At 56.8% G+C, this 16,317-nt stretch overlaps 3 protein-coding genes across 10 annotated transcripts; 2 read left to right on the forward strand and 1 right to left on the reverse strand.

The window, feature by feature from the left end:
* Positions 1-2,029: 2,029 nt before the first annotated feature.
* ERICH4 (glutamate rich 4) lies at positions 2,030-3,972 on the reverse strand. Its single transcript, XM_059381737.1, has 2 exons — positions 3,712-3,972; positions 2,030-2,687 (listed from the first exon to the last, which is right to left on the reverse strand). The coding sequence occupies exons 1-2, from the start codon at positions 3,883-3,885 to the stop codon at positions 2,445-2,447; spliced, it is 417 nt and encodes a 138-aa protein (XP_059237720.1). The 5' UTR covers positions 3,886-3,972; the 3' UTR covers positions 2,030-2,444.
* A 1,721-nt stretch (positions 3,973-5,693) lies between these two features.
* DMAC2 (distal membrane arm assembly component 2) lies at positions 5,694-11,535 on the forward strand. Of its 8 annotated transcripts, none has more exons than XM_059381675.1 (7): positions 5,695-5,781; positions 6,966-7,162; positions 8,639-8,719; positions 9,585-9,721; positions 9,811-9,973; positions 10,416-10,504; positions 10,800-11,535. In XM_059381675.1, exons 1-7 carry the CDS (start codon positions 5,764-5,766, stop codon positions 10,982-10,984), a joined length of 870 nt encoding a protein of 289 aa, XP_059237658.1. In that variant the 5' UTR covers positions 5,695-5,763; the 3' UTR covers positions 10,985-11,535. The 8 variants fall into 8 exon arrangements, 7 of the variants coding, with proteins under 7 accessions (XP_059237663.1, XP_059237658.1, XP_059237660.1 ...); XR_009400697.1 differs by having other exon boundaries at positions 5,696-5,781; positions 10,416-10,661; positions 10,800-10,887; XM_059381678.1 differs by lacking the exon at positions 5,695-5,781 and adding an exon at positions 6,136-6,205.
* Positions 11,536-14,096: 2,561 nt separating this feature from the next.
* On the forward strand, positions 14,097-16,034 carry B3GNT8 (UDP-GlcNAc:betaGal beta-1,3-N-acetylglucosaminyltransferase 8). The gene is made up of 2 exons (XM_059382539.1): positions 14,097-14,221; positions 14,604-16,034. Exon 2 carries the CDS (start codon positions 14,636-14,638, stop codon positions 15,827-15,829), a length of 1,194 nt encoding a protein of 397 aa, XP_059238522.1. The 5' UTR covers positions 14,097-14,221; positions 14,604-14,635; the 3' UTR covers positions 15,830-16,034.
* The last annotated feature ends 283 nt before the right edge of the window (positions 16,035-16,317 follow it).

Here is a 16,317-nt window from a genome sequence, read left to right on the forward strand (position 1 = left end):
TTTCCAATTATGTCCTATTAACGAAGGAGAATCTTACTGACCCTGTCATGCCGCTCTCGCAGAGTGAGCGTTCTCTCCCTAGTGCCCCCGCCAGTCTCCCCTCAGTGTCTCCCATCCCTTTCCGCCCAAGAACAACCCAGACCCTGTAGCAATGAAGCCATCCCCTCAGCCCTCATTGTGTCCCCCCCACAGCCCTCATGGCGCCCTCAGCCTGGACACAGCTGCAGAGAGAGCCCAGAGTATACCCAGAGGGAGAGGGACTCTGCCTCTGCACGCTCCTGCGGTGTCTTTCTCCTTCCCTGGGTGCTGGGGTGACTTCCAACACCCTCCCGCACCCCCACAGCGGATCTCCCAGGAGCTGCAGACCTGGCAGAAGTTGGCAGAGGAAGGCCAGTTTGGGATGGAGCCTGAACCCCTTAATTCCCCTGCATCCCTCCCCTAGTCTTACAAAACTCCCCTGGACAGAAAGCAGCAGGTTGTTTTTTGTTGTTGTTGTGTTTTTTTTTAAGATTTTATTTATTTATTTGACAGAGATCACAAGTAGGCAAAGAGGCAGGCAGAGAGAGAGAAGGAAGCAGGCTCCCCACGGAGCAGAGCCCTATGTGGGGCTCCATCCCAGGACTCTGGGATCATGACCCGAGCCAAAGGCAGAGGCTTAACCCACTGAGCCACCCAGGCTCCCTTAAGGAGGAAATGCTCACAGATAGGGACTCAGCACCTCTTCCACCAACATCTCCTATCTCTGGGAACACCCTCATTCCCAACAAGAAAGTGTTTTTTTTCGTGTGTGGGGTTTTTTTGTTTGGTTGTTTTTTTTTTCATGGACCTTGAGAGCTTGTTTGTAGGGGGGAACACAGCTACTCCTGTATACCCTTGACTGTAGAATAGTCCTCTTCTTTTGGGGAAGGTCATCTTCTTGGGCCGGAGTGCGAAGCTTCGGGAAGGAGGCACACAGAGCAGTAAGGGAGGAAGGGGACACCTGTGTAGCCAACCAGCTCAGCCGAATCAACTCTGGTGATCAATGGGGGTGACAGATGTCGCAGCCAGATCACCTCCACATCCTTTTTTTTTTCCCCCAACTAAAAAGTGTTTGTTTTTAAAAAAACACTTTTTTTAAAAAAACACTTTTGATCCCAGGGTCCTGGGATCAAGCCCCGCATCAGGCTCCCTGCTGGGGTGGGGGGGGGGTCTGCCTCTCCCTCTCCCACTCTCCCTGTGTTCCTTCCCTTGCTGTATCTCTCTGTCAAATAAGTAAATAAAATTTTAAATAAAAAAGCTTTCATGACGAATGGCAAACATGTAAGCGTGTGTTTGTCTTCCCGGGGAGTAATAATTCCACGAATGTCCAAATGTCTGCCCTGAAGAGATGTCTCCCCTCAGGCTGGCGCCCTCCGCCTGCTGATGTGGGCCTCTTTTCTGCAAACATAGACCCCGGGAATGGTTGCAGGTGCAGCAGGCTTCTCCTCGGCCACCATCCTCAGATACGACACATTTGCAACACATCTGGGAACAGCTGGGAACCCCCACCACCCCTCTGCTCACACCCACATTCCATTTTCAAACCTCTCAAATAGTGCTGTGCAGAAATACAGCGGAAGAGCCTAACGTAATTTAAAATTTTCTAGCAGTCCTATTTAAAAATGGAAAAAGGGGCACCTGGCCAGCTCAGTTGGTTAAGTGTCTGACTTTTGATTTTGGCTCTGATCATGGTCTCCGGGTCCTGGGATTGAGCTGCACCTAAGACTCCCCCTCTGCCTCCCACCCCACCCCCCCTTGCTCTCCTTCACTCACTCCCGCTCGCGCTCTCTCTCTCTCTTTCTCTCTCTAAGAAGGGGGACTGGGGAGTTGTTTAATGGGTCCAGCTTCAGGCTTATAAGATGAAGAGTTCCAGAGATGGATGGTGGTGATGGTTGTGCACAGTGTGGATGAGTCTAATACCACTGAACTGTACACTTATAAATGGCAAAAATGGCAAATTTTATTATATATATTTTACCATGTTAAAAAATTTTCAGATACTCAGGTGAAATTCATTTTAGTAATATTTTTATTTATCCCATTATGCAGGAAATACTAGCATTCCAACAAAAGTTTTAGATTATCAAACTGTTCTATATTCTTTTTATCACACTAAGCCTTTGGAATGGGCTCTGTGGTTCTACCCGAGGCAGCGGCCACCATGCTGGGTGGCCTTGGTCACCTATAGGTGACCCTCTCTGCAAAGACCCACAGGTCCCCTGCAACTCACTTGCAGTTCCTTGCAGTACACCTGTAGAGAGCTCACCAGCCAGCCCCTCCGTCAGGATGGGGACAGACAGCTTCCCAGGGTGCATCTGCTCTGGTTGATTCCTGAGCCCCCTGGCAGGTCAGGTAGATCTAACTGCAAATGCTCTGTCCTTTGCATAAATTTGCATCTCATTCATGTGTCACTCAGAAGCAGGGCCTCAGATGGTCATCTCGAAGTCAGGGGGCTGGTGGTGCAGGGCTGAGCCGAAGGCCCCCAGGTGTCCCTCCTCCTGCTTCCCCTCAGGCTCTTCCTCCTCCTCCTCTTCCTCCTCCTCCTCTTCTTCCTCGATGAGGCTCTCCTCCTCCAGGAAGGTGAAGAGTTCCTCCCGAAGCGCCCCCATCTCCAGCCCCAGACTGCACAGCTGGCCCAGCAGCTGGAGGTCCACTTGGCGGAGGCGCTCCTGCCCATGGGAAGGTGGAGTCATGGGCATCCCACCCCGCAGGGGGCGGGGGTGGCGCATGGCGTCAGGGTGCCCCCCACTCCCAACACGCTCAAGTTCTGGCCAAGATTCTTTGCTTGACCAAACTTCAGCTAAGCTCCTAAACCTTCTCCTGGGCCCATCTGTGCACTTCCTTGTAAAATCCCATTTTACCAACAATCTTCCATCCTCCATGTCTGATCACCCCTGATATCTGATCTGTTTCCTCACCACCCTCCACCCCCCACCCCGGCCCCATCCCTGACCAGGCCCCACCTCATGTCCCTGGCCTGCCTCCAGCAAGAGCCCTGAGCGTCCGTTAAGCCAGATGCCCTGCTTAGTGATTTCCCATCTGCTGACCCCTGCCATCTTCTTCCATAGAAATCCCCACTTGCCCCTGCTGTGCTCAGAGCTGAGCCCATTTCTCTGCACCACCCCCCCGACCCCGCTGCAGTGGCCCTTACACCTACAGTGTCACTAGCTAGGTGCCATAAGTAAGTTTCTCTTTAATAATCCGGGCCTGCCAGACCTTGACTGCCCCCAGCTTCTCCCAGATGTTCTCTATCTCTGCCTGTCTCTCCCTGACTTGGTCTCTCCCTTTCTAGTCCCTCACTGGCTCTGCGTCTCTGTGCCTCCCTTACGTTCTCTCTCTGCCCTGCCTTGTCTGTCTCTCCTTCTCTGTCTCTGTCTTTCCATATCCCCTTCTGCCACTATTTCTCTGCCCCTGCCTTTGACTGTCTCTCTCGGTCTCAGATTTAATCAGTCTCTGGTGTTACTCTCAACCTCTTTCTATCTCTGTCTCCCCTCTGTGTGTCTCTGTCCCTGTCTCTCTACTCCTTGCTCTTACTCTTGGATCTATGTCTCTGTCTCTCTCTGCTTGTTTCTCTTTTCTTGTCTCTGAATTGATGTCCTTCAGTCTCTGGCCCTTTGCAATTCCATACGTTCCCATTCTCTCCCCCCACCCCACCTGTGCCCCATCTCCTGCCCATCTGAACCCCTTACTCACCAGCTCCTCCCAGATCCACAGCACACACTCCCTGGCACCTGCAGTGTCTGCCCCTGGGGACAGGAGGGTCTGGCCAGCTCTCCCCACCGGGGGGACCTCCCTCAGGACCCGGGGAGGGGGGCCCAGCCCCGGGGGCACCAGTCCCGCCTGCCTCAGTTGCCCCCACAGCTCCATATTCTCTGAACAGTGGCTGCCAGGAGCAGAAAATGGCAAGATCCAGAATGACCCAGTCCCTGAGGAGCCTGTGAGGGAAGTGGGGAGCAAAGGGCATGACGGGGTGCATGGATCAGCATTTCAAAGTCCATTCTCTGGTGAGAACTGACAGCCTCATGAGGATTTTCTTCCTTCTAAAGTCTAACTTCAACTCTGCTCACAAGAGTCTAGCCATGGCCCCTCCCTTGACCATTCTCAGGCCTAACCCCTCGAGGAGACTGGGTGTCTGTGGATGCCTGGCCTCATGTGTCCCGCCCTCTCCTGGGCCCCCCCGCACCCCCTCCTCAGCCTCCATTCTTCCTTCCTCTGCACTCTAGCTGGCCCCAGCTTAAACTTTGTTTTTTTAATTCATTTGAGAAAAAGAGCACAAGCAGGGGGAGCAGGAGAGGGAGAACCAGACTCCCTGCTGAGCTAGGAGCCTATGTGGGGCTTGACCCCAGGATTTGGGAGATCATGACCTGAGCTGAAGGCAGACACTTAACCATCTGAGCCACCCAAGCGCCCCACAGCTGGCCCAACTTAGACCTTGTCTTCTGTACTTGGGCCACCCAAAAGCTTCCTGATTAGTGCACCCGAGGAGCCACGATCCCTCAGCTGTGGTACCTCATGGTCCAGCTACTGATACACACAGTTGAACAGCCATTTTTGCGGAGTCCTGACCTGCTCACACATACCATCACTGTCAGCGCAGGCCCTGCCACAGAAAAGACTGGGTTGTCGGCCTCCCTCCACATCCAGAAGCCACCATTGCCTCAGGCCTTGACTTATTGCCCCTTCCCTGTATCACTCTTCCTTTTCCCATATAGAGGAACAAATTCACAAGTTCCAAGGATTAGGGCATGAATTTTGTGTGTGTTGGGGGTGGGGGTGATCCACTATTCAATCCACCACACCTGCTTTTCAAACCTATCACTTTCCTAGTCTCCCTGTCTCCCTAGTCTCCCTGTCTCCTAAGTGGCATCCCCATCCTTTTAGTTTGTGGAGTTATTGGCTCAACCTTCAAAGTAGACTCAACTTGAGCACTTCTCCCCAGTTCCTATTACCCCATCTCTGCTCCTGTCTCCATTCATCTCTTGCCTGGACTGCTGCAGTAGCCTCTTTGCTGGTCCCCACTTCCACCTTGCTTCCTAAGGTCTGTTCTCCACCTGGCAGAAATGATTTTTTTTTTTTTTTTTAAGATATTACTGAATTGGTCACCTGGGTGGCTCAGTTGGTTGGGCGGTGGCCTTTGGCTTGGGTCATGATCCTGGAGTCCCAGGATCCAGTCCCGCATCTGGCTGCTGCTCTGACCTATCCCCTCTCATGCTCTCTCTCTCTCTAATAATCTTTTAAAGAAAAGATTTTATTTAATTGACAGAGAGAGAGACAGAGCGCACAAGCAGAGGGAGAGGGAAAAACAGGCTCCCAACCCAGCAGAGAGCCCGATGCTGGGCTCAAACCCAGGACACTGGGATCGTAACCTGAGACAAAGGTAGACACTTAACTGAGCCACCCAGGCGCCCCAAAATTGTTTTAAAAAAAAAAAAACATAAATCAGAGGCGCCTGGGTGGCTCATTTTGTTAATTCCCTGACTCTTCAGATCATAGTCTCAGGGTCGGGAATATAGTGGGAGGGAGGGTACTCTAACAGGAAGGGCTGACTACTCTCCCAGGGAAAGGCTGCAGAGTCTCACTGGGAATGACGCTCGGAGCAATCGCTCAACTAATAAACAGTGCGGGTGCCTTTAAGAGGAGAGTTGGAAAACGGACGGGGCGTGGCCACAGGGAAAGAACTCTCGAAGTGAACCGAGTGGGTGGACTACAAAAACCGGCCCCTTCCGGTTTTGTAATTCTAGCAAGATGGCGGCACCCAGGGCGGTAAGTGACCGGAGCTCCTAGAGCCCCAAAATTAAAGTCTGCTCTGCTGCCTCCGCCTTCAGAGCTTCTGTTAAGACCCAGGGAGCAAGGGGCAAAAGGGAGCAGGAGGCCTCCCCTGTCAGCTCATGCTGGGAACACTGACATGCGACCTTGGCAGTCGAGACCGATTGGGGCAGGTCGCAGACGGCCTGGGCGCTTTAGAGCGGACGCGGGGTGGGGACTTGGCAGAGCGAAACCAATGGGGAAGCAGAGTGCGGGTTCCGAAGATGACGCACCCAGCCAATCAGAAGGAGGGACCCAATTGAGGGGGCGCTGGGAGTGGGGGGCGGGGCGTGAAACAGAATCTGCAGGGGAAGAGGGTCTTGGGTGAGTTTAGTGGAGAAGCTGGAATTTGAGGTCCAAGGGTAGGAGACCAAGGATATAGGTGAGAGGAGCTCATGGGAAAATTATTCATTTTTATGGAAACCAAAGGGAAGTTGGAAGTGAGGGACAGGAACCAAAAGATGAATATGAGAGTTCCAAGGTAAAGACCTAGGGGAAGTTAAGGGCAGAATTTGTGGTATTCGTGGAGAGAATTTAGGAGGAAAGACCTAAAGTCAAGGAATAGATTTAGGGGAAGTTAGGGTGAGAACTTGGGCAATTTTGAGGAGAAAGTAAGGATTTGGGCAAATTACTGAGAAAATTTGGTTGAAGCAGAAAAAGAAATTGGAGCAGGCTAAGAGAAGACTGAAGGGAGACTGAAGGAAGCATTTGGGGGCTTTAACTGATTTGGAGATAAATTAAGGCTGATTTGGAGATAAATTAAGATATTTGGGGGTTAAGACATGAGTCATTCAGGAAGACTCCAGGGAAACTTGGACAAAATTAAGGGGGTAGCTTGTGGGAAATTAGGAGGTCAGGTAATAGAGGTATTAAAAATAAGGGTTTGAGAAAAGATCAGAGGAGAATTGGGAAGACCAAGAATGTTTGGCCAAAGCAAAGAGAGAATTTAGGGTTCATTAGGGAAGGAACTTGGGAAAATTTGGGGGATCTCAAAAGCAGAATTTGGAAATCCAGAAAGAATTTTGTCAGCCAGGAAGAAGCAGTGGGGAGGAGGGGAGGTTCATGAACCAGGAACAGGGGGATCTGGCTCTGACCCTCACAGCAGGCTCCAGGCTCAGCCTCTCCTTTCCTGTTCTCCCCAGCCCCTGCACCTGATGGCGCCAGTATGGAACCAGGGTACCAGGGGCATCCATGGCCTAAGCAAGGCTGTGGCCCCGGAGGACAGTCAGAGGAAGGGGAGGTCCCTGCTCCAGTTCCTGGCTGACCACTTCTATGACGTGCAGGCCCTCAGGGAGTACCTGCTCCGAAAGCAGGTATTGAAGGTGCACCAGAAAAATCGGTGAGAACTCTTGGTGGGCAAGACCCTGCTGCTGGGGCCTTACCAGGCAGAGCTCAGATCCTGCGCCTGCAGTCTCTATACCAGGCCCTCGGAGTTGCATCCTCTCCAGCCACGCCCTTCCCAGGGGCTCCAGCTCATAAGTAGCCCGCTGTCCACCACCTTAGAGGGCACTCTGGTACCTCAAACCTAACATGGCTAATGGCTAATGACAAAGCCTTGCTTTCCTCCTGAGAAAGTCTGCTCACCCCCGAGTCTTCCCCATCCCAGGAAACAGCAGCACTGTCCCCAGTTACTCAAGCCAAATTCTAAGGAGCCTTCCCTGATTCTTCTTTTCTATCTTCCACATCCAGTCCATTAACACCAGACCATCCCAGATGTGCCAGTTGTTACCTCCTGTCTGTAGCCTGTTCTGAGCCCCTTCATTTTATGGTTGGTTGAGCGCAGTAATCTGAACTGGTCACCTTTTGCCGGGGTGCCTGGGTGGCTCGGTCAGTTAAGTGTCTGCCTCCAGCTCAGGTCAGAATCCCAGGATCCTGGGATTGAGTCCCATGTCCAGCTCCTTAGCTCCTTGCTAAGTGGGGAGCCTGCTTCTCCCTCTCCCTCTGCCTGCTACTCCCCTTACTTGCGCTCTCGCTCCATCAAATGAATACATAAAATCTAAAAAAAAAAAAAAAAATTTTTTTAAACCACTAAAATAGAAAAACACCACTTTGCTTAAAACCCTCAAATGGTTTCCCATTGCAGCCATTTGGTTGCTAGAATAAAAGCCAGACTCTAAAGCCTAAAAGCTGAGCTTTGAGATGCCTACCAGGGATTCCCCTTACCCCCACCAGCATGGCATCCTCAGTGCTGTTTGTCCTGCCGTTCTAAGTTGAGCCTCTGAGTGTATCCACCAGCTCTTCCCTTGGCCTGGCAGGCTCCTGCCGTGAGCTTTGAATTTCTTCCCACCAAAGCTCTGCTCAGATGTCACCTCCTGCAAGAAGCTACTATTTTTTTTAATGTTTTATTTATTCAACAGAAAGAGCACAAGTAGGCAGAGGGGCAGGCAGAGGCTCGATCCCAGAGTCATGACCTGAGCCTAAGGCAGGTGCTTGACTGAGCCACCCAGGCACCCCAAGAAGGTATTTCTTAATACCCAAACTGAAGTAGCCTTCTCCATCCCCACCCTTGCCCCAAGCCACTCCCCAGTCAGTCCCTCTGTTACTTCCAGCAAGGAGCTGCTGCTGCAGTTTGCTCTTAACTTCCGGGTGGGCCACCCGATTCCTTTCGTAACTTTAACCACACAGAGCGTGGACCGCTGTCTGCCTTGATGCGGGTCCTTAACGGACACTCAGTAAATATCTGCAGTCTGTCTCGGTGGGTCAGTCTGTCTGGCTCGCTCCTTGTGCTGTGAACTCTGACCCTCGCGGGGGGTGGGGGCATGACAGCATGACACCGGGGTGCAGTGCTCAACCTCAGCCACCGTTCTCTCTACAGGCCCTTCACCCACATCAAGGAACGCTTTGGTCCCCACGCCGCGGGTGCCTATTTCATCCTGAAGCAGGGCGGCGCAGTCAAGTATGAGGGCTAAAGCGTCAGCGTGGGGTGGGGGAGGCTGTGGAGCACTGAGCCAGAGGCCCTTGGGACTTTTCATGAACCCTGGGCTCTGTCCCTGCTGGCTCCGCTCAGACCTTGTTCCTGAGCTCTTGCTCTGTCACTTGTAAAACAGGGCGGTGGTTGTATGAACCTGCAAGGTTTGCTGGAAAGACTCAAGAGACTTACTGCCATGAAGTGTGTGGCACAGACCCGATACAGCGTAGGAGTTCAGTAAACATCGCTGTTCCTTTTCCTTCCTTTCTCCTCCTTCCCTCCCTCCTCCTCTGTTTTTTCCTCCCCTTTTTCCTCTTCTCTGGAAAATGTAGCTCATGCACCCACCTACCCCTCGCTTGGCTCCAGTTAAAATGTTCTCCTGGTCTGAGCACCTTCCTCCGGCATGTTCCTCAGAAACGGTGCACACATCCGAGTGGGTCTCAACTTCTGGCAGTCAGTGAAGATTCTAGCATTCTTGCCTTTTTCTCTGATGTTAACCGAGTTTTTCTGACCCACACTAAAAATGGCCAAACGGGGGTGGCTGGGTGGCTCAGTCATTGAGCGTTCAACTCTTAACCTCAGGGTTGTGAATTCAGGCCACGTGTCAGGCTCCATACTACACGCAGTGCCTACTTAGAAAAGTGGGGGAGGGGGAGGCCAAACATTGCATCTCTCATGGGAATATCCGGGGCCCAGGGAGACCCGACATGGAAGGCCTTTAGTGCAGGGCCTGCTGTGCAGCGAGTGCACCAGACCCCGTGTGACCAGGTCCTCACATGGGGCTGGGAGCATCCTCCAGAAGCTGGAGGCCTGGGGAGGCAGGGTGCCCTGGTCACTGCCCATCTCCTTCCAGGTTTCAGGGCAAGGAATGGATCCGGCCAAACACCCACGGCCGCTTCTCTCTTGACTTCCTGAAGTTCCCAGAGGTGCCTGTAGAGGCAGTCGATGCCAGCGGCAGTGCCATCAACTACTACGGCCTGGACAACCTCCGTGAGTGGGCCGGAGATGGGCGGGCTTGTGCGTTTGCCCTTCCGTGCAGGGCTCCAGAAAGGATCTCAGTGGCCTCCCCTGCTTTGCAGTGGCCCTGAAGGAGCTCCAGTCCCTGTGGCTGCGGCACTGCCCCCACGTGGATGACTGGTGTCTCAGCCGCCTCCACTCGCTGGCCAACTCATTGCAGGAACTCTCGCTGGCCGGTTGTCCCCGAATCTCTGAACGGGGCCTTGCCTGCCTCCACCACCTCCAGTGAGACCTCAGCTCAGGCTGGGCCCCAAGCTGGGGGGCAGGGGGGGAAGCACCTGACACAGATCCGGAGAGCGGGGAGCGGGCGGTCCCTGTAGCCCTGCCTCCACAAGCAGCCTGGAGCGAGTGTGGGGTCCACACACAGGAGTCATCACGGTGAATCTGGGGCATGGTGGGGGGAAGCACTCCTGGTTTTTCTTTTTAATGAAAACGCAATGACGCTGACACTGTTGCGAACAGGGGGAACCAGAGTGTGGTCTAATTCCCATGGGGGAGGTCTGTACTTGGCCAGCTCTCTCTAACATCTGGGTAGCTAAGGACTCTGATTTTAAAGAGCTCAGGCTCCAGGGCTGAGGCCAGGGCTGGTGCACCCCACTCCATGCCCTTCCCCCTGCAGAGGCCCACCCTCCTCACAGAGGCCTCACCCCTTGCTGCCTCCTCTCAGGAACCTCCGCAGGCTGGACATCTCCGACCTCCCTGCCGTGTCCAACCCGGGCCTCACGCAGATCCTGGTGGAAGAGATGTTGCCCAACTGTGAGGTTCTGGGGGCTGACTGGACCCAGGGCCTCAGGTTGGGGCCAGAGGAGCAGTCTCGGGACACAGCCAGCCCCATCCCTGCCTAGCCCTCGGCCTGCCCCCCGTCAAGCTGGGCATCAGTGGGGCTCCGTGGAGGGGCTGACAGTTCTCAGAGGTGGGGTGCGGGCTGGGGGGACTGGCTCTGCCAGGTCAGGGGAGAGCGTGCTGCGGGCGTACTTACTTCCCATCTCAGGGACTCTGGCTCGCTGCACCCTGGGCTGAAAGGTCACAGCTCCTGTCATCCTTTTGGCAGCTCTTTCCACAGGCTTCACTTTGGGTTCCAGCAGCCTCCCAGGCCCAGGGGAGATGAGCAGCCCTAGGGGAGCCACACTCTATGCCTCCTCCGGCCCTGTGACTTCCCCACACCCAGTTCCTGCCATGTCGGGAAACCCTGCTCTTGACTTGTCCCAAGCGTCTTCTCAGCGTAGCCTTGTTTGAAGATGTTACTGCTCCTTGCCAGGACCCCCTCTGACACAGGGGCGCCACCAGCCCAGTTCCCTGTGGGACACCGCTCAGCTCTCCGCCAGCTCGCCATCCCTGGACTCCACTTGCTGACGCCTGGCATGCCCCACGGCCTCCAGTGTTGCCACTTACCCACTCACTGACTCCGCTCCAAATCCAGCTTTCCTGTTTGCTCCGTGAAAACAGACCATGGGCCTTTGAAACCATTTTCCTAGGCCGAGTGACGTGCTGAAGTTTGTCGGTAGAGGGCGCCTGAGAGAGGACAGGAGAAAAGCCTTTGCTTTCATGTGGGAGCTCTGCGTGCTCCTGGCTGAGCTCTCAAGCCTCCCCAGCAGGTGGTTCCTGAGATGCCACCCACAGCAGTCTTAGAGCGCCCCCGCCACTGAGGCACCTCCCTGCGAAGGGATCTCCCTGCAACCCAGAACAGGGACTTCCAGGAAATGCTGAGACACCTTATCTGTGAGTCCCTGATTTTAGTTCACTGTTAAACGTCAACAAATTCTTGACATTAAACTTGACCTGTTCGAGTTACTGTGCGGTTTTTCTCTCCTGACGCGATTCACACGGATCCAGCACTGGCCTCTGGAGTGTTCCAGGAGACAGACTCACAAAGACAGGATTGGGGTCGGTCTAGCTCTGGCCAGGGGTTGGCCGTTGGCCGGGGTGCCCACTGAGGCACGTGCCTGGGAACCCTGTGGCTGCTGCACCTGATTGCTGTGCCAGTAACGCCAGTTCTAAAGATAGGTGCTGGAAGCTTCCGCAGAGTGCCCTTGAGCACCCACAGACAAGGACAGGGTCAGGGCTGTTGGCTCAGCTCAGGCTGCCTTCTTCGAGTGGGAGAGCTTCTGTGCTGCCCCCAAGATCCCTTGAAGCACTAAAAACGCGGCATTTAAGTTTGCAGATTGCTGAGTGGCAGTGGTTGAATCTGCAGTCTTGATAAGTTTCTCATGTGCAGGTGAGGGTGCCGCCTAGTACAGAGGGTCCCTGAAATTTGTGATGGGGTCCCCTGGTTGGACCTTGTGGAAACATGATCTTGGACCCCCTAGTCACTCCAGTGTCTGTGCCCAGTGGCTGAGGAGAGCAGGAGCCTGCCTGTGCTGGGAACGCTGTGCTCCCCTCCCCTGGGCCGATGCCCTTCCTCAGACTCACCACAAGCACCCCTGCTCTCACCAGACCCCCGGAGGCCCCGGCTTCCATCTCTGCAGGCTCCGGGGCACAGCCACCCCGCAAGGACCCAGAGGGGCCAGCCTCTACACCAGAGCAATGGCAAACAGTCAGAACCCCAGGGTGGTGGGGGAGCTCCACTCTAAGGGATTTAGACCAGTGAGGGCCGAGTTCACAGTCCAGGGTACTTACGAGAGGGAATGAGGGAGTTAGCCAGTGCAGCTGGACGGCTCTAGTGGCTTTTTCAGGTTGCTGACTACAACGTGGACTCAAGCGTGGCTTCCAGCTCCTGAGACAAGGAGCGGAGCCACCCTGGCAGAATCCAGAGGGGGCACCCAGAGCTCAGCAAGGTCAGTGATGGACTGAGTGGCTCCCGAGGGAGATGCACTTCCACCCCCAACTGTTCCACAAGAAGGCACCTCTCGGGTCCTTCGCGATGATGGGCTGTCCCTGTTCCAGTTGCCCGGTGGTTTCACCTCCTGATTGGACCCAGGCTGATGCCCGTAGCAACCCAACCTGTACCCTGAGATTTCCAACCACCCCCCAGAGGAGCAGTGTTGGCACCCCTGGGAGAAGTGAGAGGAGCCAGGTGAGCTCCAGGGTGGAAGCAGGAGGGGGAGGGTGGGAGACCCCTCCCGGGTGCTGAGGGTCCCACCCCGGGCCCCTAGCCGGCTCTGCCCCCTCACTTCTGGTGCATTAACACCCAACACACACACTGCACGCTCTTCCTCCAGCTGCTCCCATGGGCTCCATCACTCAGACTCGGGGGTTGGAAGTCAGCTCTGGACAGATAAATCAGCTGCTGCTGACAGACAAGGTACCAAGGATGAGATGGTCCAGACAGTCCTCCCAACCCAGGATGGAGCGAAGGGGGTCAGGCCCGGCTCAGTGGGGCCCCTGGTCCCACCCCAAGATACCAAGAGGTCGGGGATAAGGAGGTACCGCCTGCCCACCTCCCCAAACAGCTGATACCACCCCAGCAGGATGGGGGCAGGGATGCAGATACCTGACGACACCCTCTCTGACATCCTCTCCTGTCCCAGAGGCCTAGATGGGCTGGGGTTGGGGGAGGCCGGGGAAGGGATGGATCCCCACCCCCAAGCAAACACCAGGCACCAAAGGGGGCAGAGGGGGTGGGGAGGTCAGTTCAGCTTGAGGCCTCCCTCCACTAGCCTCCAGCTTGGCACCGCCCTCCCCCACCCCTTCCATCTTGTCCCTTCCTGCTCTACCCTGGCTCTGGCTCCACAGGTCCCCCATCTGCCTCTAACTTCTCTCTCCTCCGGGAAGGGGCACGGGCACAGGCACGGGCATTGCCCCAACTCCACACCACTCCTCTCCCTCTCTCCCTGCAGCCCTCTCTTCACCCTCCGTCCCTCCTCTCCCTTCCCCTGCCTGCCCCAGAGGTCTCCCCCAACCCCATCCATCTCTCCTCTCCACCAGCCCCTTCCCCACCCCCACCCTGACTGCCACGGCCACGACCAGCTCTGGCACTGCCCACCCATCCCCTCAGCACATTCACCACCGCCTCCTCAGCGTGGCGCCAGCCCGGCTCCCCCTCCCGCCCCCCCAACCTCCCCGCCCAGCTCTGCCACTTTAGGACTCTGCCTGTCCCTGGGCCACCTCACCATACTGCCCACCCCAGAATCGGGCCTGGCCCCTCAGCCTTACCCTCCCTCAGACTCTCCCAGGCCCCTGGCTCTCCCTGCCACGCTTCACTGGGTCCCCTGTCTGTGTCTCTGGCCACCCCTGCACCTTTCCGCTGTCTCACCAAAAAACCAGCCCCAACACGCCAGAGCCCCATCCCTCAGGTCGGCCTCCTGGCCTCCTCTCCCACCCCCTCCCGTCCCTCCTCCCTCGGCCCCGCCCCAGCCCCTCCCGGCCCCTGGGGCCCTGGCAGCCTCCCTCCCCGCCCCTCCCCGCCCCTCCGGACTGGCTGGGCTGGGCTCCGACTACAGCACCGCCGCTCGGCAGGGGCAGAAGGGAGCGAGCGAGGGAGGGCCTGACCGGAGGCCCCCAGACGCCGCGCGCGGGCGGGAGCTGAACCCAGAGGTAAAGAGGAGGGAGCAGGTCTCTGGCCCCCTTTCCCTGGGGTGAGGATTGTTGGGAGGAGGGAAGCTGGGCTCTAGAAGGTGAAAGGATGGACCCTACGATTCTGACTCTCGGTGAGGAGATGAAGGGGGGCTGGAATGGCCAAGGCCCTGGTCCCTGGGGTGGGGCTGCGGAATAGGTCCGTGGAATGGGCTGGGCCGGGCAGAAGAAGCAGCAAGTCGGAAGAACTGAACAGTGTTCCGAGCTCCAGGAATAGGGAAGAGCTGGGTCCTGGGCAGGGAGCCAGTTTAGGGGCTGGGGCTGAGAGAAGCGGTTACAGGCGCCGGCAGGGACTGCTGGCGCCCATCCCTGCACCCCAAAGGCCTCTGTGGCTCCTTTGCAGCTCCCGTGGCCACCCCTTCCCTGGGCTGGGTCATGCGCTGCCCCAAGTGCCTTCTCTGCCTGTCAGCGCTGCTCACGCTCCTGGGCCTCAAGGTGTACATCGAGTGGACATCCGAGTCTCGGCTCAGCAAAGCCTACCAGGGACCCCAAGACACCCGACCAGGCCCCACACCTGCCAGCCCTGAGCCCACCCTGCCGGCTAACCTCTCTGCCCGTCTGGGCCACACTGGCCCGCTGCCCTCGGCTTACTGGAACCAGCAGCAGTGGCGGTTGGGGTCCCTGCCCGGTGGGGACAGTGCAGAGGCAGGGGGCTGCCAGGCTTGGGGGGCCGCCGCGGCTGCCGAAATCCCAGACTTCAAGTCCTACCCTAAGAGCCTCCGCCGCTTCCTGCTGTCGGCAGCCTGCCGGAGCTTCCCACCCTGGCGGCCTGGGAGTGGCAGTGGCCAAGTGGCCAGCTGCTCAGGCACCGATGTCCCCTACCTGCTGCTGGCTGTGAAGTCGGAACCGGGGCGCTTTGCGGAACGGCAGGCCGTGAGGGAGACGTGGGGCGGCCCGGCTCCAGGAGTCCGGCTGCTCTTCCTGCTGGGGTCTCCCGAGGGTGAAGGGGGGCCTGACCTGAGCTCACTGGTGGCCTGGGAGAACCACCGCTACAGTGACCTGCTGCTCTGGGACTTCCTCGACGTCCCCTTCAATCGGACACTCAAAGACTTGCTGCTGCTGGCCTGGCTGGGCGAGCACTGCCCGGGCGTCAGCTTCGTGCTACAGGCTTCAGATGACGCCTTTGTGCGCACACCCGCCCTCCTGGAGCACCTGCGGGGCCTGCCGCCCAGCTGGGCCCAAGGCCTCTACCTGGGGGAGGTCTTCACCCAGGCCAAGCCCCTCCGGAAGCCTAGAGGGCCCTTCTATGTGCCCCAATCCTTCTTTAAAGGTCACTACCCAGCCTATGCAAGTGGGGGTGGCTATGTCATCGCCGGGCGCCTGGCCCCCTGGCTGCTGCAGGCGGCGGCCCGTGTGGCCCCCTTCCCCTTCGATGACGTCTACACAGGCCTGTGCTTCCGTGCCCTGGGCCTGGCCCCCAGGGATCACAAAGGCTTCCGCACAGCCTGGCCAGCAGACCAAACAGCCGACCCCTGCACCTTCCGGGACTTGCTGTTGGTGCAGCCCCTCAGCCCCCAAAACAGCATTCGGCTCTGGAAGCAGCTACAGGACCCCCAGTTCCAGTGCTGAGCTGTGGGGGTGCTGGGGAGAGGGAGGAGGGCGGACCTGGACATCACCTCTCCCGGGCCTCCGTGGGAGAGAGAAACCCTAGAATTGTGACTACCTGAGTCCCTCCTTGATCCTCCCAGGCAAGGGGGCTGGGCAGCAGGAGGTGATAGACTGTTTTTATTACTTCTTATTTTTGAAAAATATGCACCCCCACCCCCCACTCTGAGACCTGGAGTCATCTTTGTGCCCGCCCGTGGGGCCCCGGAGGAGTTGACAGAGTGAGTGCAGCTGCACCCGCCTTCACAGTGGACACCCTCCCCCCACTTACTGGGTAGGGCCAGCTCTGGTGACCTCCTAGTCACTTTGCTGAACAGCAGCCTTGTCCCACCTAAGGGAGAACAGGAGACTGACTTGGGAGGACCACCCCCCCCCCCGCCAGCCCTGCCACCATCCTCCAGCTTGCTAGAGTTTCCGGGGGAAGTACATGTCTCAACGGCCTGGACTTCTTT

This window comes from Mustela nigripes, chromosome 17, assembly GCF_022355385.1.
Source record: "Mustela nigripes isolate SB6536 chromosome 17, MUSNIG.SB6536, whole genome shotgun sequence".
Taxonomy (NCBI): Eukaryota; Metazoa; Chordata; class Mammalia; order Carnivora; family Mustelidae; genus Mustela; species Mustela nigripes.

Excerpts from the sequence above, each read along its gene's own strand:
- ERICH4 (XM_059381737.1), bottom strand. The coding sequence starts at position 3,885 with ATGGAGCTGTGGGGGCAACTGAGGCAGGCGGGACTGGTGCCCCCGGGG. Across the intron at positions 2,688-3,711 it reads TGTGGATCTGGGAGGAGCTG|GAGCGCCTCCGCCAAGTGGA; the intron begins GTGAGTAAGGGG and ends TCCCATGGGCAG.
- DMAC2 (XM_059381675.1), top strand. Across the intron at positions 7,163-8,638 it reads AAGGTGCACCAGAAAAATCG|GCCCTTCACCCACATCAAGG; the intron begins GTGAGAACTCTT and ends TTCTCTCTACAG. Across the intron at positions 9,722-9,810 it reads CTACGGCCTGGACAACCTCC|TGGCCCTGAAGGAGCTCCAG; the intron begins GTGAGTGGGCCG and ends CCTGCTTTGCAG.
- B3GNT8 (XM_059382539.1), top strand. The coding sequence starts at position 14,636 with ATGCGCTGCCCCAAGTGCCTTCTCTGCCTGTCAGCGCTGCTCACGCTC.